At 39.2% G+C, this 22263-nt stretch overlaps 1 protein-coding gene and 1 pseudogene across 1 annotated transcript; both read right to left on the reverse strand.

The window, feature by feature from the left end:
* Positions 1-2166: 2166 nt before the first annotated feature.
* Positions 2167-4248, reverse strand: LOC142150427 (olfactory receptor 5P52-like). The gene is made up of 2 exons (XM_075205619.1): positions 4171-4248; positions 2167-3096 (listed from the first exon to the last, which is right to left on the reverse strand). The coding sequence occupies exons 1-2, from the start codon at positions 4246-4248 to the stop codon at positions 2167-2169; spliced, it is 1008 nt and encodes a 335-aa protein (XP_075061720.1).
* A 10774-nt stretch (positions 4249-15022) lies between these two features.
* Positions 15023-15999, reverse strand: LOC142150428 (olfactory receptor 11L1-like; annotated as a pseudogene).
* Between the last annotated feature and the right edge of the window lie 6264 nt (positions 16000-22263).

Raw genomic sequence — 22263 nt, forward strand, 5'->3', positions numbered from 1 at the left:
AATGATGCCACTGTATAGGTCATTGGTATGGCCTCATCTAGAATGTTGTGTTCAGTTCTGGAGTCTGTACAAAGTAGGGCAACCAAAATGGTGCATGGCCTACAGCACAAAACTTACCCGGAAAGACTAAAAGATCTTAATGTGTATAGTTTGTAGCTGAGAAGGTAAAGGGTGGACATTATAAAAACATTCAAATATATCAAGGGTTTTAGCAAGGTACCAGAGGGAAACATTCTTTAAAGGAAGAGAAGTATTAGAACATAAGGACATGCACTGACACTGGGGGGGAAGTAGGTTCAAAGGAAATTTGAGGTAAAACTACTTCACAGAAAGGGTAGTGGATAAGTTGAATAGCCTCTATCAGATGTGGTAGACGCTAATACAGTAGAGCAATTTAAACATGCTTGGGATAAACATAAGGATAGCGTTACAAAGATTAAAGGACCAAATAGGGTTTGAGATTACCATAGGTTAATAAAAAGAATGGGCAGACTAGATGTGCCAAGTGGTTCTTATTTGCCTTCAAATTCCATGTTTCTATGTTTTAGTTTGCTCACCATATGAACTAAAGTAAAACCATGAATATTTATGCATTGTCCAATAAAAGTGTTAGAGCCTTTAACATCAGCCCTCTTACCATTAAGAAAAAAATTGCTCGTGTTTAAAATGCAAACAAGGGCGCACAGATGATCACCTTATAGTATATAATAATTGCATTAAAAAAATGTATATGAATTTACAACAGACCTGCCAGAAGGTCAAACATGCAGCTTGAAGAATGGGGATTCCCAAGGTCCCCTAAATAGCAACTAATATAGAGAAAACAGGAGGCGCTTGTGTAAAAAAAGGTATATTTATTGTTTGAAATACAAGAATAAAAATACAAATAGAACAAATAATCAGGCTGATAAAACAAATACAGTATTGTAAAGCTCAATATTAAAGCATATAAGTATAAAAATACTCTCAAGTAAGATGTATATATATATATAATTTGTCTACTCATACAATAAAGACAGTCAGTTTAGTTAAAATAAGACACTTTGTAAACACAGTGGAATATATTAAACCTGAAAGGGACATTAGCTACCCGCTAGGGGTAGCTAATAGCTGTCTGATGTCTCTATAATTGTGTGCAGGATAACATTTTTAAATCAATGACAGAAACCTTGCCTATTGTGTAGCTGGAAGCCAGTTGGAGTATAGTCACATCCATACTATGTCCTTGCATGTGGTAGCAAAAGTCATATAAGTATAATCCAGACCGTCCAACAACAGGTACAAGACCGAGCAATTGAAATCTGTAAATAATGGGCAAATAATGTTGTTTCTTAAATACCATTTATCATAATTATTAAAACATATAGTTTCCCAGTTTCAAAAACTTTGACTTTTATTTTCCATATTTTCAATATTGCATCTCAACAATCTTGTCACCTCTATATTGAAAGCATTATTAGCATAGAATACTTATTGAACTATTAGGCCATTAGACCTCACCCTTGCACACTCCTGCATTAAAGCACTGGAATGTCTACAAATAATGTGGTGTGATCTCTAGTCTTACTGTCAACACTGCTGCAGGAAATACCAACATGTCCTCTTGTTCTGTAAGTTCTTCTGAAGACAGTAATGTCTTATCGCGTCTTATTAAACTTCTGCTTAAACTCTGAAACAAAACTGATAATTGATCAAATATAATATGATTCTCATGTTTGCTATTATGATACCTTTAAAATGGACATCATGCCAATGTATCTCAGTAACAGTAGACTACATACCATATCTCACCTGGGTGTAGAGTAAATGGGCACAGTATTTATACTCTACTCCTGAATGTTTTTTTCATACTTTTCTAGTCCTCATACAAGAGAAATCATTTCCTAATCTCAGTATTCTAGGTCAGATAGTAGTGGTAGACATTTCTTATATACTTTAGTATCTTTCTACATTCCATATTATATATTTATGTGCTGTGTAATGTTTTGCATTCTGATTATAGATTGTTTATTTTTTGTTTATGATTGATATGTGAGCTAACAATATGTTCTTCACTTATTTCCATGCTTCAGTATTCTCTGCTTACCATCACACATATGATCTTTGTTGTATCTCAAGTTCCTCAAAAACGTACTTCAGTAATTGCTAGTAAAGTTTATATGAGGATCATAACACTAACTTATTCAATGTAAGTTTCTTAAGTGCTTCTTTTATGTCCTTATTTCTGAAGCTGTATATGATAGGGTTAATCAATGGTGTTACTACTGTGTACAGCAGAGATAGAAGTTTAATGAAGCTGTGTGATTTTGCTTTTGCGGGCAGAGAATAAATACTTGTCAGGGTCCCATAAAATATGCAGATGACGACCAGGTGGGAGCTGCAGGTAGAGAAGGCCTTACGTCTTCCTGTGAATGATGGGATTTCTAGGATGGTGAAGACAATATAGGCATAAGAGATAATAATGATTAAGAATGGGATGATAACTAATGGGATGGAAAGCAAGTAAGGCTCAAGTGCAGCTACATAGGTGTCTGAACAAGAAAGTTCCAGCAAGGGAGTAATGTCACAGAAGAAATGGTCTATCACATAGGGTCCACAAAACCATAACTTACATATTGCTAGAGCTTCATTTAGTAGCACAGAAAAACTTATCACCCAGCACATGACAACTAATTTAAAGCAAAACCTGTTGTTCATTATAGCATTGTACCGCAGAGGGTTACATATGGCCAAATAACGGTCATAAGACATCACTGTCAGAAGGAGACACTCTGAACATTCTGAGGAACAGAAGAACAAGAATTGAGCGATACAGCCCATAAGAGAAATGATGCCTCCTTCACTAAGGACAATATAAAGCATATTAGGAACAATGTTTGCTGTTAGCAATATGTCACATACAGACAGTTGAGTAAGGAAGAAGTACATAGGAGAATGGAGATTCTTGCTGTGTGGCACCAGTGTAATGATCATGAGGTTCCCAACTATTGTCAGGAAGTAAATCACAAGGAGCACACAAAAGGTTAAAACCTTATAGCGATGGAGACTTGGAAATCCCAACAGGAGAATTTCTGTGATTATTGTCATATTTGTTACCTAAAAGGTAGAATAAGAGCAGAAGGGTTATATGGGGCATATATAATTAGTGGTCATTTTTCAGATCCAGGAGATAACATAGCATGACGACCAACTAGTGAGCTGAGCACAATAACAAGCCAAAGTGATTCCAGTATGGTGGTAGATTGGCTTCTGTAATGAAAAATTAAACTGAAATAAAAACTAAATAAAAACAAGTTGGATGATTATTCTGATCACTCCATACTGGCAGCATGGATTACAGACCTACAAAATCATTGGATTAAGGAGGTGAAATATCAAAGCTGGCAAAAGCAGTCTGTATTCATCTCAAGGGTCAGGATCTTTAAACCTTGGGCAGATAAAAAGGAACATACATATCTTAAATTTATACTCTTTTTGCAGCTAAGCTAATGTTGGCAATATACTGAAATATTGCAGGTAATATTGGGCCAATCACAGGTAACACCAGGCTTCCAGTGATGCCGAAAGAGATCCAACTAAAGAGCCAAACCTCATAGTGTGGAAAAATTGTCAGTGACTTGGCTATTCAATCTCACTTTGCCCGAGCTATTTTTCCTTGTTTCCTTATTCCTTCTTGTTGTAATTGCTGGTATAATTTTATTTTCCATTGTGATGTATAACTAGTATGTGTACCAAGGAATATTTTTGCCCTGTAATACAGGGTTGTATATGGTGTTGTTAATTTATGATTAAACAGAGCTAATCTGAGAAAACATTTTTTTCTTATAATCTTCTACATTCTACCATGTCAATTTATTTATTGTTCTACATTATATTTATTTTTTACAAATCACAGCTGGTGGTAAGTAATTGAGTATTTTGAGGAATATGTATCCACTAGCTCCATAGCCTGTTATTATTTGTATTTCCTAATAAAAGGGATTTTATTTTTACAAGATGTGACTTTTAGATTGAAGTTAGGACCATGTTGACCTTTGGAATAGGGGGTGGGGGGGGGGCACAAATGTTAAATTCTGGCCTGGTTGTATCCAACAGTCTCCACATTGTCCAATAAATATGTGCTCAGTGATCCATTTGGAAACAGGAAAACACAGAGTTACTGGCACTTACCTCAAGAGCATCCTGACTTAATGCACTGGTTTCTGTAATATTTGTCTCTCCATATTGATGCTGTATCAAGTCATCCATTCCTGCAGTAGTTGGAGTTGAAGATAACCTTCTCAGTGTAATGTAAAGAGAAAAGGTGTCCCTGTGTCAGATCTCCATGTGGAGACAACAGTCGCACACAAGGCAGGGGGTATGAATGATAATTTGCAATTCTTTTTATAAACCTAGTGCAGAAACTCCAAGCACCAGTTTAATCTCAACTTTTTGTGTAGACCTCTTGTGTGTTTCTTTATAACTAACCAGTGGAGATTTGAAGCTACAAAACCTCTAATGACTTGCTAAAAAGTAATGCAAAAATGTTTGTAAAACTAAAAAAGAGATAAGTAAATGAATATGTATATATCCTTCTGTTAACTGTCTGAGAGCACTATATCATAATAATGTTAATAATGATGATGATGATGGATCAAGGTTGACTTTCTAATCTTTGTCCCTAATTGACCTTACATGACCCTTTGTGCATGTTATACGCTCTTGACCATTACCATGTTATTCATGCCACTTTAGAAACATTTCTAACCATCTGTTTTGGATTGCAATGGCAGCAGAAATTTACATAATATATGGCTTTTTTCTCTTGAATATAATAACACTTGATTGTAAGGTTGTACATGATGAGAGCTAGCATCAATACTCTGTTATTGTGTTATCAGTTTCACTTAACCTATCACACATTACACTTTCCTTCACAGTATTTTTCTTCAGGATAGTGTCGAAGTATAATTGGTTGAACGAAAGTATATTGGTTAATATTGTTTTATCGTGCGATTGCACAAAGTATGCCACCCTACACGTGGCATAGCGCGATCACGCGGTAAAATACGCACGCACACACACGCACTACAACATTTAGTTATTTATATATTTCATATTTATAATGATTCCGATCCACATTATGAGCATATAGTATTTAGTTTATTATTATTAGTTTATATATTATGATTATATGTACACTTTAGTGTTATTTAAGGTTCAGGTTATAGGAAATGTGTCATGTCTGATTTCATTTTAATCCCCTGTTCATCAGCAGTTGTCCGGTTCTTTCGCCAAAGAGATCGTACATTCCATACTCTAGTTAGTGATGTTAGGGAATAAAACACTTAAAGTGATACCGACTATAAAATGCTAATGGACTAGTTGTAACTGGTTTCTGGGCGGGAGAATCATCTGAAATATTGACCCTCACCCATGGAGGGGGTTGTTTGAACTAGCCTATGACCTGTTTACACTGGACCCACCCGAAGTCTGGACCTATAGAAGCAAGCCACGTCATCTGCATTGTTCTCTCTGTAACACTGAGTGTATATAATATAGCTGTGCTCCTACTGGCTTCAGTCATTCTTTGACCACAGTATTCTGGAGTGAAATACTGTTCACTGGTACCCGTGGGAGCGCAGTTTGCGCAAGCGAACACAGCGGTATGTATTTATCTTTTGGTATTGGCTGTATTATAATCATGTATTGAATTGTTAAACTTTGCATCTGCTAAAATAAATCACTTTTTGCCTTGGAAACACAACACAATCGCTTGGGCAATGCTTATTTGAAAACGATAGAATTACTTTAATACTAGGATACCAGGAATTGTGCTTTTCAGACACTAATGTTGGGAAAGGCAATTTTTTTATACTTATCATGTGCCTGCTGAGTGGCAGAAATTTCTGTAGCATGTTTAGTTAGGAAATCGAGCATCTATCTAGATATATATATATATATATATATATATATATATATATATATATATATATGAAGAAGTTTGTTTGTAGGTGAATATCTTCGACATCCCTGCACAGACTCGGATGAAACAATGGAAGGTGGTCCAATAGGATCTTGGCCAGATTTTAAGAGGTTTAGGGACCCAGTCGGACTTCCCGTTGGTGTACGCTGGCCAGAACCTTGACCCGCAGAGCCTGTACTGAGCCTTCCACTGGATGGATTTGGACGAAAATTTCAAAACACTTTTAACATTGGATCTCAGAAGACATACTAGGGGGTGTAGGTCACAGTCAGAACTCTCGTTGGTGGATGCAGCCCAGAACTTTAACACTGGATGGATTTGGAAAACATCTCTCTCTCTCTCTCTCTCTCTCTCTCTCTCTCTCTCTATATATATATATATATATGTATATATATATATATATATGAATATATATATATACATATATTGTAGTATAATCAGGGGAACAGGTATCATCTCCTGGGTGAACAGCCGCAGTAGGACACACGAGTCCAGAAGTTTCAGGATAACAGCCACTGCCAGTTTATTCACCAGCTTGTAAACAGAAACAAAACACAAATAAAATCCTAGCCGTCTGTCTTCTAGCTAATACATTTATGGAGGCCCTCTCTCATGTGTAGGGCCTTATGTCCCACACACACACCAAACCATATGTATATCGTTGCTCACTGTAGCAGAGTGTCTCAGGAGGCAGCTCACCTCCTCCCAGGTCTGAGACACTGGCTGCATATCCCAGCTGCCTTATTACAAACACCTCACAATATCAGATGACCCAGACTGGGCCTTATGTATACAATGCTGGAAGCCTGGGACACGTACCTCTGTATCTAGCCTCCTTCCAGTGACTCTGTCACAATATATATATATATATATATATATATATATATACATATATAATAATAAGTTTGTTTGTTTCTTTGTGTGTTTGTTGGAGATTATCTTTGCCACCACTGCACCAATTGGGATGAAACCAACGCGACATGGTGCAGTTAGAGCCTGGCCAGGTTTTAAGGGGGTTAGGGTCCCTGTCAGACCTCCCATTGGTGTATGTTGCACGGAACTTTGAACCGGGGAGTCTGGTCTGAGCCTTCCATTAGATGGATTTAGACAAAAATTTCACAGATTGGTAACATTAGATCCCAGAAGACATACTAGGATGCTTAGCAGGGGCGGGCTGGACCGGGGGGCAGCGGTCCCCCGGGCTGCTATGTCTAACGGCTGTTCGGGCCGCCCACCGCCCCCGTGGATGCAATACTGGCCGAATACTACCGTCGGCCGCATCACTTGTCAAGCGATGCGGCTGTGTCAGCACACAGTTGGCCGCATCACATGACACGCGATGCGGCCGCATCTCATGTCATGTGATGCAGCTGCCTGTGTGCCCCCCCGGGCTGCAACCTGCCAGCCCGCACTTGATGCTTAGGTCCTGGTTGGACCTCCAGTTGGTGTACACAGGCCAGAACTTTTACGCGGGGAGCCTGTTCTAGGCCTTCCACTGGATTGAATTGGTTTGTTTGTCTGTCTAGTTATGCATTAGGACACCCCTGCACTGATTGGGATGAAACCAATGTGAGGTGGTCAAGTTGGATCCTGGCCAGTTGTTAAGGGGGTTAGGGTGCCTGCCAGACCTCCTGTTGGTGTATGCTGGGCAGACCTTTGACCCTGGGAGCCTGTTCTGGACCTTCCACGGGATGGATCTGGATAACATTTAATGTAAAAACAAAAATGACACTGGGGGTATATTTACTAAACTGCGGGTTTGAAAAAGTGGAGATGTTGCCTATATCAGATTCTAGCTCTCATTTATTTAGTACATTCTACAAAATGACAGCTAAAATCTGATTGGTTGTCATAGGTAACATCTTCATTTTTTCAAACCCACAGTTTAGTAAATATACCCCTGTCTGTGTTGGAAGAGCTGCTAAGGTGCTAATTATTTTTAAAATGTTGACAGTTACCTTCAACTCATTGATAACTTTATAATTTTAAGATTTAAACACGGGCAACGCCGGATACTTTAGCTAGTAGTGTATAAAACAGAGATGACAGCATGCAAAATAAAGATACAAGCAAATGCATAATATTCAAGAAGCATAAATGCAATCAAAGCAAGACATTAAGCATAACACACAAGACGTATAAAGCCAGGCATATAGGACATAGAGCTAACAATCTAGCTCAAATTCACCACTGATTTATACAACTTATTAAGCAGTTTCTGAAAGTAGGTTACCTAATGTAATTTTATTTTGTGAGGCTATGTCACCAGAGTTTGGAGGCATAAATTACATTCCATTGCACACAATTGTCAAATATTTGGCACTCATTACACTTTATTTAATCGAAATATGTTGGATGAGGATAAGGATGCATCAGCATTACTTTTCTATGCTTTTCATTGCCATTGGCACTAGCGTTGTTTTTATCTTGTACAATATATTAATATAGGGTTCTCTGAGCACATTTGATGTTTTGTGTCCGTGTCAGATTTAGATATGTTTCTTGGTGATACATTTCAATTCTCATCTGACCACCTATGAACATTAAATGAAAGTCCATTTTCATCCTCACCATTCCTTTGATGATGGTTATCACCTTACAGTACTACTGTTTCGTCATTCGTATCCTCAAACTGCTGAGAATAGTCACTGGCACTCGATCGTAGACTCATATGTCATTTGTTTTTACCACTGCTCTTTTCCAGCAAATATGTGATTAATAAGAGAGCTATGTGCCATGATTTAATAGAGAGGGTGAGAGAGATTCACAAGTTGTATTATTCTCTATTTCTCCCACATGTGCCGGTCAGTCCACAATTTTCTGTGTTTGACGCATGTCTAGATAACTACTGCTTGGGCTTTAGGGAAATGTATCACAGTTTCCTTTTTGACATGCAAGTCAGTTTAGGTTTTACTTGACTGGTCTCAGAAATACAGGGACTATTGAAAGTGAAAAGTATTTTTTCAGACAGGGTATAAATGTCCTCCGGGACAGTGGCTATCCAACCACAAGGTATTCACAGTCTGCCCTCAAGTTCAACTGTCGGTACTAAAAGCACACCCACTCAAGTGTGCCTCAGGGATCAGGTATCCTCGGTAAAACCTAAATACTGTAGATGGAACAAGTTTTGTCCCACAGAGCTAACACTTAAAGACTGTGCTTTTGGGAAGTGATTCTTTTAGCCATACAAGTGGGGGAAGTTATGTTACCAGTTGAATAAGTATTTGCTCTTCATTCTTGTTGGTGGACTAGCACCCAGAATGTCTGGCAGATGACCAGCAAAGTTTTAGTTTCTGTTCTACAGGACCTTGTTGTCTAGTTTTTTTTATGACTTCCATAATATTGTTATTTCCTATCTTGAGCTAAAAGCTGAAAAGAGGGTCAGGTAAATCAAGATTGTTGTATGTAAAATAAAATTTAGTATGTAGAAATTGTCATAACACATAAATGTGTCAAATTGGATTGAATTAGGAGCATCATAACTCATATATGTTTTGCCACCAATGTAGAGCATTCTGTTATGTGCATACAACTTTTATCTATCGGTGGTCTTAATACTCGATGCAGAGAACCCCGTTATAATCACAGTGATAGTGTGTTCCCCGACACTCTTCACACCGACTGCTTAAATGTGCCTTACAAAGGCTTGTACATTGAAGAGCTGGACCCTCCATAAATGAACACCTTAACACCAACATTAATACATTCGCCCATGAAAGTGACGTCATTCTACACGCCTGGCCTCTTAATTCATCGGAATCGTTTGAAGTCTGTATTGTAAGCAGTCGGTGTGAAGAGTGTTTTGGGGAACACACTATCAGTGTGATTATTATTATTATTAATATTTATTTATAAGGCGCCACAAGGCATCCGCAGCGCCGTACAGAGACAAACAAAATTACAATACAATGGGAGACAGCACAGTACCGTAAACACAGCAACTCAGTAAGCTCAATGCACAGCTAGAGAGGGCGGGGAAGGGGGAGGGAGGATCCGCAAACGACGGGGCCCAAGAAGGAGGGCGCGGAAGACAGGGAGACCCCCAGGGGGGAGGAGGGAGCGAGAGTGGACGTGGGGTGGAGGACCCTCGAGGAGGAGGGCTAAGTAGCTAGAGAGCAGAGTTAGAAGTGGTGGAAACAGGAGGAGAGATGGCTTATGATTATTGATTATGTCATGTTATGCAGTGTCGGAGTTCTTGCATCGTATAACAGTACTCAACCCTTATCTATAACAAACGTCACATTCATGTGGCCACAGTTGACATTGCAAGGCTTTGGGAAATGATCATATACTCTGATGCCCTTGTGCACACATAGACTAATACATTTTGTTTTGGGCTGGAATTAAACATTTCATTGCAACCATAACATAAAGTCAGTAAAACCTAAACATACACATAATAATGCCCCAAGTTAAAACACAGAGGGGAGATATAGCAAGAGAATGTTAATTCCTACACAATTGTGAAGTCTTTGCATTCCCCATTTTGGGGGAACAAAAAACAAATAAAAGGCTGATACTCATCACACTCACAAAAGCTCTGGGTTAACATAGGAGAAAGAATACTACACATCACTGAAACATTTACTCTGGATCCCAACCAAAACAAGATCAATTAATTAGATTCTTTACAAGCTTGGAATAAAATGATACCTAGTATTTTAGAACCAACATTACCATCTTTCACCTTGTCCATGAGACGTCTGTTTAAACTAATTCCAAACTTAAATTTGAGCAACGGACACAATAACAGAACCATTATATTAGACAATATATTTGACGATTTCAAGTCAATGGAATATATTTACTAAACTGCGGGTTTGAAAAAGTTAGCTATTGGCTATAGCAACCAATCAGATTCTATTTATCATTTATTTACTGTATTCTACAAGATGACAGCTAGAATATGATTGGTTGTTATAGGCAACATCACCCATTTTTCAAACCTGCAGTTTATTAAATATACTCCAATGTTTTTTTCCCAAATTTAAGACAATGTTCAATTCCCCCATGGGAATTTTATAAATTTCTCCAGATAAACATTTGATTGCAAAGTCATACCACAACAGACACTCAATTTAGCACACCCTCTTCCATAATAACATAAACATTTAGCTCCAAAATATATAAAGGAGGAATTACTTTGTGGTATAGGTTTATCCTCTCACCCAAACTATCTATGATGCAAAAATGTGGGGAAAATATCTAGAAAATCTACAAATTAAATTCACAGAAGAAGAGTGTGGAGAAATATTTAGCATGAATCACTGTGTCTCTAAATGTATGAACCAAACTATATATATTAATGGAAATCATAATCTAACATCTGTTGCAGAAAGTGTGGTTCCGAAGGAGATTTATTCCATATATTCTGGATTTGTCCTGTGAAGAAACCACTGTGAATAGATGTTTTTGATTTAATTACAGTGATGGTATTTAATAGTGGACCCTTAAATTTCGACTAAAATAGAAAAAAAGGAAGTGCATTGAGTAAAAAATTTCTATTTATTGTTGGACACATAAGAATAAAAATACAAATGCAATAAATAGTCTGGCGGTAAAAACTAATACAGTATTATAAAACTGAATATCAATGCATATATAATAAAATACTCTAAAGTAGGATACATATATATATATATATATATATATATATATTTATTTACACCAGTCAGCCACAAACATGATTTCTGTTATGTGCATCTTATCTATAACAAACCTCACATTCTTCCTGGCACAGTGGCTTCCTGTGGCCACAATCTTGATATTGCATGTATTTTGCACACAGACAATAACATTTTGTTTGGGGCTGGAATTCCACAGTCAGTCACAATATTAAAGCCACTGACAAGTAAAGTGAATAGCATTGATTTTCTCATTACAATGGCACCTGTCAAGGGGTGGGATATATTAGGCATCAAGTGAACAGTCAGTTCTTGAGGTTCACGTGTTGGAAGCAGGAAAAATGGGCAAGCGTAAGGATCTTAGAGACTTTAACATGGGCCAAACTGTGATTAGATGACTGGGTCAGAACATCTCCAAAACAGCAGGTCTTATGGGGTGTCCCCAGTATACAGTGGTTAGTACCTACAAAAAGTGGTCCCAGGAAGAACAACTAGTGAACTGGCAACAGAGTCATGGGGGCCCAAGCTTGTCGTGGGCAACGAAGACTGGTCTGTCTTTTCCAATCCCACAGAAAAGCTACTGTAGCACCAATTGCTGACAAAGTTATTGCTGGTTATTATAGAAAAGTGTCAGAAAACTCAGTACATCGCAGCTTGCTGTGTATGGGGCTAAGTAGCAGCAGACTGGTCACAGTGCCCATGCTGACCTCAGTCCACTGATGACAGCACCTACAATGGGCACATGAGTGGAGGAACTGCGCCAAGCAGCAATGTAAGAAGGTGGCTCTTTATGATGAATCACGTTTTCTTTCACATCATGTGGACATCTGGGTGTGTGCGCGCTGGATGCACTATGGGATGAAGGCAAGGCGGTGGAGGCAGTTCGATGCTCTGGGAAATGTTCTGCTGGGAAGCCTTGGGTCCTGCATTTATTTAGATGTTATTATGACACTTACCACCTACCTAAACCTTATTGCAGACCAAGTACACCCTTTCATTGCAACGGTATTCTCTGATGGCAGTGGCCTCTTTCAGCAGGATAATGTGCCCTGTCACATTGCAAAAATTGTTCAGGAATGGTTTGAATAACATGACAAAGTGTTCAAGGTGTTGACTTGACCTCCAAATTCCCCAGATCTTAAGTCCAATCCAGCATCTGTGGGATGTTCTGGAAAAGCAAGTCAGTCCCATGGAAGTCCTACCTCGTAACTACAGGACCGAGTGCCAATTCAAATCCTTAGATAATGGACATCTAGGCAAATATCTGTAATCAGTTTCTCCTCTTCTTACCTTTAAGATCCAACACCAACCAGTTGGCAACCCAAAATACAAAGAAAGTTTAAAGGGTAAATGTATCAAGCTGCGAGTTTCCGGTGGGCTTGAAAAGTGGAAATGTTGCCTATACCAACCAATCAATTCTAGGGGGTAAATAAATTAAGCTGCGGATTTGATAAGTGGAGATGTTGCCTATAGCAATTAATCAGATTCTAGCTGTCATTTATTTAGGACATTCATCAAACAATGACAGCTAGAATCTGATTGGTTGCTATAGGCAACATCTCCAATTTTTGCAAACCTGCAGCTTGATACATTTACCCCAGGTATCATTTTGTAGAATGTACTAAATAAATGCTAACTAGAATCTGATTAGTTGCTAATGGCACTTTTCAAACCCGCCAGAAACTCACAGCTTGATACATTTACCCCTAAATCTTTTTGGTGTTAAATATATGTACACTTTTCATACTATCTATGAATATAGAACAGTATAACTGTATGTGTCTACCTATGCTAGAATTTCTTTTATCACTATAGCCCATATTACCATAGACTGTTATTTTCCACCATCTTTCTAGCCTTTTTATCTTTATGTAAACCCCAATCATGGAAATATTTTAAAAAAAAGTAATAAAAAATGTAAATCTGTTCTCTGAAAATTGATTTATATGTGTAACATAACAAATCACATCTTAATTGAGGGAGATTTGTTCATATCTTACCCTTGTTTACAAAACAACGTTAGTTAACCTCATTGATTTGTGGTGGAATCCCTTGGAAACAGTTGGGGTTCAATTTGTTCTGGTAATTAATTTGAGACCCTCAAAAAAAAAAAAAAAATTTGAAATTTAAGAAAACAAAGATACTTACTTCTTTGAGTCACAGGGAAACCCAACCCAGATGCATATTGACTAAGACAATTGTGCTCACAAAAGCATCTCACACATACTTGCCCACTCTCCCAGAATTCCTGGGAGGCTCCCGAATTTTGGGGAGTCCTCACGGGCTCCTGGAAGAGTAGGCAAAGCTCCCGCATTTGCCGAACTTCACGGCAGGGGGCGGGGTTAATTGCATAATTAAGAGCGGGGCTTTGGTGACGCGACAATGTCACCACCGCCCTCCTCCTACCCCGTGTCACATGACTTCTCCTCTGGATCTAAAGAAGTTGGCATGTATGATCTCTCAGGGCCAAAAAGCAAAAGGAGAGCTACACATTATGGGTTGAGCCAGTGATGTTAGACAAGCTGCACAAATATCATATTATTTTACATTTCAAAATGAATTGCTGCAAAAATTAACATTCTCACAAAATATGTTGTTACTTAAACGCTATTTATGACAATAACACACAATAGTTTCCCAGGTCCAAAACCTTGGATTTTTTTTATTTCTCATTCACTATGCATCTTATAAATCTTCTACATTGAAAGTATTATTAGCATATAATGCTTTATTTTTTGTTGAGCTCTTAGGCCATTAGACCATAATCTTACTCATTCCTGCGTTAAGCACAGCAGCGTCTTGAAAATAACATGGTATATCTCTAGTCTTATTGTCAACACTGCTGCAGGACATACCAACATGTTCTCTTGTTCTGTAAGCTCTTGATAATCTGTAGACAGTAATTTCTCATAGTCTCTTATCAAACTTCTGCTTAAACCTTGAACCAAAGCTGTCAACTGATATAAAACAATATGATTCTGAAATTTGATATTATGATACCTTTAAAACGGGCATCATGCCAATGTATCTCAGTAGCAGTAGACTACATACCATATCTTACCTGGGAGTAAAGCAAACTAGCACAGTATTTGAGCTCTACTTCTGAAAGTCTCCTCTCAGGGCTTCTGCAGTCATAATAGAAGGCAAATCATTTCCTATTCTAGGTCAGATGGTAGTGATAGACATTTCTTAAATACTTTAGTATCTTTCTACATTCCATATTATATATTTATATATTGTGTAATATATTGCATTGTGATTATAGATTGTTTATTTTCTGTTTATGATTGATATGTGCACTAGCAATATGTTCTTCAGTTATTTCTGTTCTACAGTATTCTCTGCTTACTGTCAAACATACAATCTTTGTTGTATCTCTAGCTCTTCAAAAAGCGTACTTCAGTAATTGCTATAAAAGTCGATATGAGGATCGTCACACTGACTTATTCAATGTATGTTTCTTAAATGCTTCATTTATGTCCTTATTTCTGAAGCTGTATATGATAGGGTTAATCAAAGGTGTTACTACTGTGTACAGCAGAGATAGAAGTTTAATGAAGCTGTGCGATTTTGCTTTGGCGGGCAGAGAATAAATACTTGTCAATGCCCCATAAAATATGCAGACGACGACCAGGTGGGAGCTGCAGGTAGAGAAGGCCTTACGTCTTCCTGTAAATGATGGGATTTTTAGGATGGTGAAGACAATATAGGCATATGAAATAATAATGATTATGAATGGAATGATAACTAATGGGATGGAAAGCAAGTTAGGCTCAAGTGCAGCTACATAGGTGTCTGAACAGGAAAGTTCCAGCAAGGGAGTGATGTCACAGAAAAAATGGTCAATCACGTAGGGTCCACAAAACCATAACTTACATAGTGCTAGAGCTTCATTTAGTAGCGCAGAAAAACTTATCACCCAGCACACGACAACTAATTTAAAGCAAAACCTGTTGTTCATTATAGCATTGTACCGCAGAGGTTTACATATGGCCAATACCGGTCGTAAGACATCACTGTCAGAAGGAGACACTCTGAGCATTCTGAGGAACAGAAGAACAAATATTGAGCGATACAGCCCATAAGAGAAATGATGCCTCCTTCACTAAGGACAATATAAAGCATATTGGGGACAATGTTTGTGGTCAGCAATATGTCACATACAGAAAGTTGAGTGAGGAAGAAGTACATAGGAGAATGGAGATTATTGCTGTGAGATACCAGTGTGATGATCATGAGGTTCCCAACTATTGTCAGGCAGTAAATCACAAGGAGCACACAAAAGGTTAAAACTTTAAAGCGATGGAGACTTGGAAATCCCAACAGGAGAATTTTAGTGATTATTGTCATATTTTTCACCTGGTAGATAAAGAGCAGGAAAGTCAATGGTGCAGATATGGTTAAGAGCATAAGGACTAACTAGTGCATGAGGACTAACTAGTGAGCTAAGCAAAAAAAACAAGCTAATATGATTCAGGTATAGTTGTGGATTGGGGTCTGTAGTGAAAACTTAAACTGAAATAAAAACAATAAAAAAAACAAGCTGGATGTTTGTTCTGATCACTCTATACTGGCAGCATGGATTACAGATCTCAACAATCTTTGGAATAAGGAGGTGAAAGATTAAAGCTGGAAAAAGTAGTCTGCAACCAAGGCAAGTAAAGAGTCAGGATTTATAATGAACATACATTTCTTAATCTAATATTGGACAAATCACATGTAAATCCAGGCTCCAGTGATGCCGCAAGAGTTCCAGCCACTCAGCCAAACTGCACAGTGTGGAAAAATTGCCAGTGAGTTGGCTGTTTAATCTCACTTTTTCTAAGGTCCTGTTCTTCCTCTTTTTGTGTTGTTTTATTTGCTGGTATCATTTTATTTTCTTATGAGATCTATACCTAGTATACCCAATATATTTATTGGGGACTATTTGTGTATTGTAATATGGTGTTAATGTGTGATTAACCAGAGCTAATCTGACATTCAAGAAAACTATTTTTAGCAACTTCCACATCCTGCCATGCCAATTTATTGACTTTTCTACATTATATTTATTTTTTACAAATTGCTGGTAGGTAAATGAGCATTTTGGGAAATATATGTCCACTAGCGTCAAAGCTTGTTATCGCTTGTATTTACTGGTAACTGTAAACGTTTATTTTACAAGATGTGACTTTTAGTTTGAAGTTAGGACCATGTTGACCTTTGACATAGGGGGAGAATATTATGTTAAATTCTGGCCTGGTTGTATCCCACAGTCTCCATATTGTCCAATAAATATGTGCTCAGTGATCCGTTTGCAAACAGGAACACACAGAGTTACTGGCACTTACCTCAAGACTTAATGCACTGTGTTCTGTAATATTTGTCTCACCATATTGATGCTGTAGCAAGTCACCCATTCCTGCAGTAGTTGGAGTTGAAGATAACCTATCCAGTATAAAGTAAAGAGAAAAGGTGTCACTGTGTCTGATCTCCATGTGGAGACAACAGTCTTACACAAGGCAGGGGTATGAATGATCATTTGCAATTATTTTTATAAACCTAATGCAGAAACTCCAAGGACCAGTTTATTCTCTACTTAGTGTATAGACCTCTTGTGTGTTCCTTCATAACTAACCAGTGGAGATTTAAAGCTATAAATCCTCTAATGACTTGTTAAAAAAGAATGCAAAAATGTTTGTAAAAATAAAAGAGAAATAAGTAATTAAATATGTATATATCCTTCTGTTAACTGTCTGAGAAAACTGTATCATAATAATGCTAATGATGATGATGGATCAGAGCAGACTTTCTAATCTTTGTCCCTTATTGACCTTAACTGACCCTTTGTGCATGTTATACGCTCTTGACCATTACCATGTTATTCATGCACTTTGGAAAAATTTCTAAACAGCTGTTTTTGGATTGCAATGGCATCAGGAATTTACATAATATATGGCTTTTGTCTCACGGAGCTTACAGTCTAGCTTAAAATCACCACTGCTTCATACAATTTAACAAGCAGTTTCTGAAAGTAGGTTGCCTAAATAATTTATTTTTTTATAGCTATGTCACTAGATTCTGCAGACACAAATTATATTCCATTGCACTCAATTGTCAAATGTTTGGCACTCATTACATTTTAGTTAATCTAAATATGTTGGATGAGGATGCATCAGCATTACTTTTCTATGCTTCATTACCATTGGCACTAGCATTGTTTTTTTTCTTGTACAATGTAAATATTAATGTCTGAGCACATTTGATCTTTTGTTCCCTTGCTAGATTTAGATATATTTCTTGGTGATATATATTAATTCTTATCTGACCACCTTTGACCATTAAATGAAAGACCGTTTTCCTCCTCACCATTCCTTTGATTACTACTATTTCGTCATTCTCATCCTCAGACTGCTGAGAATAGTCACTGGCACGTAATTGTAGAGTTATATGTAATTTATTTTCAGCACTGCTATTGTCCTCTAAATACTGCAAATGTGTGACTTAAAAACGAAAGCCATGTGCCATGATTTAATAAAGAGGATGATAGAGATTCACAAGTTTTATCATCCTCTGAATTGCCAACATGTTACTCATATCTACATATCTAGCCCTGCTTGGGCTTTAGGGAAATCTACCACATTTTTGGGAAGGTACCTTTGTTTAGTGACATGCAGTTCACTTTAAGTTTTACTTGACTGGTCTCAGAAATACAAGGACCATTGAAAAGTTTTTCCTCAGGCAGGGTACAAGTGAACTTCTCTGATGAGCAGGATATGCTGAACATGATACAGTTAACAATAACAATTATACATCCATCACCTCCTGGATGCAAGAACATCCAGGAGGAGATGGCGAAGAGGCAACTGGACACCCGAGAGAGGAGGTAAGGGGAGAGATCAAGAGATGGGAGGTAGAGTTGAGTCTCATTGGTTTAGAGGTGGCACTGGAGGCTGAAAGAACTGATGAGTTCAACCAGGAATGAGGTGTACAGAGACAAAAGCAAGGGGCCAAGGACAGAACCCTTTTGGACACCTATGTTAAGGAAGTATGGGGGAGGAGGAACCAGAGGTAGAAACAGAGATTGGGCAGTGGTGATTTAAGATGTAAAACATAAATGGACAGTGTCGGAAAGATCAATGGTGCGAAGGATGTGGAGTAGGAGATGGTGATCCATGGTGTCAAAGGCTGCAGAGAGGTCCAGGATAATAAGCAGGGAGAAGTGGCTCCTGGATTTGGCTGAGAGAAGATAGTTGGGGAATATGATCAAGGCAGTTTCTGAGGAATTGCGGGGGTGGAAGCCAGATTGGAGAGGATCAAGGAGGGAGTTGTCAGAGAGGAAGCTGGTGAGACAGTTGTAGACAAGCCACTCAAGTATTTTGGAGGCAAAGGGGAGAAGAGAAATGGGGCTGTAGTTAGAGAGTGAGGTGGGGTCAAGATTTCATTTTAAGAATGGGTGAGACAAGAGTATGTTTAAAGGATGAGGGGAAGATGCCAGTGGGGGACAGATTGAAGTGGTGAGCAAGGTGGAGCAGGTAGTGGGAGAAAGAGAACAAAGGAGGTAAAAGGGGATAGGATCCAGGGGGCAGGTTGAGGGAGGAGAGGATAATATAAGAGACTGGACTTCATCACCCATAAATGGGGCAGAAGGAGCACAAGAGGTGTTAATGGTGGAAGAGAAGGGTGGGGTGGTAGAGGTGGTAGAAAAGTGAAGGGAGAAGAAGATTTTGTGTCTGATGGCCCCAATTTTTGAAGTGAAAAAGGAGGCAAAGTCAATGGCAGTAACAGAGAATGGGAGAGGAGGGGGGCAAAGGAGTTTGTTGAACAACCGATCCATGGAACTGTGGCATAAGAGACTGGGTCGTTTGGGAAATAATAATATACAGAAAATAGCTGATGGCCTGGAGACAGGGATCATTAATATCCTTTGCTTTTTTGACAGTATCCAAGCATGATCCATTCTACTGAGTTTTTCTTTGGGAATATGCATATACGCTTTACAGCTGAAGACACAGAGATGACTGATGCTTGGTTTTCTTCCAGACCACACCTCTGGTGGTGCTGTGCCTTTTATAGCTACTGTAGTGAAGAGTTTTTTAAGTAAACTGCAGTGGACACTGCTTCCGCCCAAAACTTTAATCTAAGCCTACATCACTTAGCGTAGTCTGTGCTTTTCAAACAATTGTGTTGTTTGCACGCTCACACACACCATTTTGTTCTGGTGTGTAAGCAATTGTTAATTGATGTTGTATGCCATATTGTTTAAATAATTCAGGTAAGGTCTTGTTGTCATACTCACTGCCATTGTTGGATCTTAAGACTTTTAATTTTAGACGTGTCTGGGTCTCTACTAGGTTCTTACATTCCTCAATTTTTTTTGCAACTTCACTGTTTGCTTTAATGAAGTACACATGTGTCATCCTTGTGGCATCATCAATAAGTGTCATGAAATACCTATAGCCACTAACAGATTTTACTTCCATTGGACCACACACATCTGTTTGTACTAGGGCTAGTGGAACTTCAGCCCTGTTTCTCTTATCCAACCTTCCTATTTTCTACCCCTCCCCCTCTCCCTACCCTTCCTCCTCAATATCCCTCTCCTCTCTTCTCTTCTCTGCTTCTGTGCCCTTGATCTGATTCACAGCCCCCCCTCTTTTCCTCTCTCCTCCTAATGCCCCCTCACACAATCTTCCTCTTGTCCCCTTCGCTGCTCTTCTCTCAGCGTCATTCTGTTCCTACCTTTCCCCTCCCTCTTCTTCCCCCTGGATATCTATTCACTCACTTCACTCTTTCCTTCTCTTCCCTATCCCTCTCCCATTCATAACCCCCCTTAATCAGCCCCATCAACACCCCTCCCCCACCTTTTGTTCCCCCACCCCCTCTTCCCCTGCCCGCTGATGGATCCCCTAATAGTTCTGTTTCTCGTCCAATTCCAACCCTCTCTCCCTGTCATGCCTCTCTCTCAATATCATACACACCCTTACAATCCAGCAACTCCAACATCCTCATCTCTCCTCTTCCCTCTCATCCTCTATCCTCTGATATTTTGAATGCCAAGTCAGACTGTAACAAATTGATCTCTATCATGATCACTTTATCTCTAGATCTTTTAATCTGCTTGCCATCACTAAAACCTGCCTATCCCCTGAGGACACTACCTCCCCTGCTTCTATCTTTCGGGGCTTCTCCCATACACCCAGACTTGGGAACCGGCAGGGTGGTGGAATTGGCATACTTCTCTCCCCCTGCTGCCCTTTTTGGGTTCTTCTCCGTGAACCTTGTTTCTCTTTCTCCTCCTTTGAGGTACACTTTATCTACCATCCTCCTGGTCTTGTCTCTCAATCCCTTGATCACTTTACCACCTGGCTCATTCACCTTCTCTCCTCTGACCTTTCCTTACTAATCTTGGGGGTCTTTAATATCCCTATAGACAACCCCTCAGCCCCTGCTGCTTCCAAACTTCTCTCCCTCTACTACTCCCTTGATCTCTCTCAATGGACCTTCTCTCCTTCCCACCAGAGTGGCCACTCCCTTGATTTGGTCTTTTCACACCTCGGTACTGTGTCCGACCTCATTAAGTCACATATTCCTCTCCCTAACCACCATCTTCTCTCTTTTAGCATCTCCCCACCCCTCTCATCTTCATCCTCCCCTAATGTTACTCTCACCAGGTGTAATCTTGACACCATTGTTCCTATCACTTTCTCCTCTCCCCTAGTCTCTCTTCTCTCCCCCATCTCCACTCTTTCTTGCCATGATGAGGCTGTATCCTTCTATAATCTCACCCTTACCACTGCACTTGACTTTGCACCCTGGCTGTCACCATCAAGCTTTGTCTATCCCCACCCCAACTATGGCACTCCAAACTTATCCACTATCTTCAAAAATGCACTCACAGAGCAGTCTCTGGGGAAAGTTATACATTCATGCTGACTTCCTCCACTTCAAGTTCATACTTGCCTCTTACAGTTCGGCCTAATCACTCTCTAAACAATCCTTCTTTATGGCTGTCATTTCCTCCCAATCCTCAAACCCCCATTGTCATTTTTCCACTTTCAACTTCCTCCTCTCCTGTCCCTCACTCCCATTCCCTCCTTGCTATCTGCTATAGACTTTGCTACCCACTTCACCTTCAAAATTGAGTCAATATGTAATTCTCTTGTAATCTCTCGCCTTGACTACTGTAACCTCCTTCTCTCTGGCCTTCCTGACTCTCACCTTGCCCCTCTTAAGTCTATCCTCAATGCTGCTACCTACCTCATTTTTATCTCCTGCCGCACCTCTCCCTCCACCAGTCCCTACATTGGCTCACCATGGCCTACAGAATTAAATTTAAACTCCTCACCCTCACCTTCAAAGCTTTCAATCAATCCTCCCCCTACATTTCCAACCTCAATTTTACCTACAATCCTTGCTGCCTCTCCGCTCTGCCAATGAATGCCGCCTCACTTCTTCACTGATCACCTCTTCCCATTCCCGCCTCCAGGACTTTGCAAGGAACACTCCCCAGCTGTGGAAGGATCTCCCACGCTTCATCATGTTAGCCTCTACTCTCAAAGGCTTCAAGCATGCCCTTAAGACTCATTTCTTTATTCAAGTCTATCAGCCCTCCTCCTAACTTTTTTGTCCCGATTTTCACCCCCACTCAGTACCACCCTATTTGTGTCTCCCCCTTTCCTTTAGTATGTAAGC

Source organism: Mixophyes fleayi, chromosome 4, assembly GCF_038048845.1.
Source record: "Mixophyes fleayi isolate aMixFle1 chromosome 4, aMixFle1.hap1, whole genome shotgun sequence".
Classification (NCBI taxonomy): Eukaryota; Metazoa; Chordata; class Amphibia; order Anura; family Limnodynastidae; genus Mixophyes; species Mixophyes fleayi.

What these genes read in the sequence shown, in the direction of transcription:
- LOC142150427 (XM_075205619.1), bottom strand. Translation starts at nt 4,248, where the DNA reads ATGGATGACTTGATACAGCATCAATATGGAGAGACAAATATTACAGAA. An exon ending in TAAGTCAGGATGCTCTTGAG is followed by an intron (nt 3,097 to 4,170) that starts GTAAGTGCCAGT and finishes TCTACCTTTTAG; the next exon opens with GTAACAAATATGACAATAAT.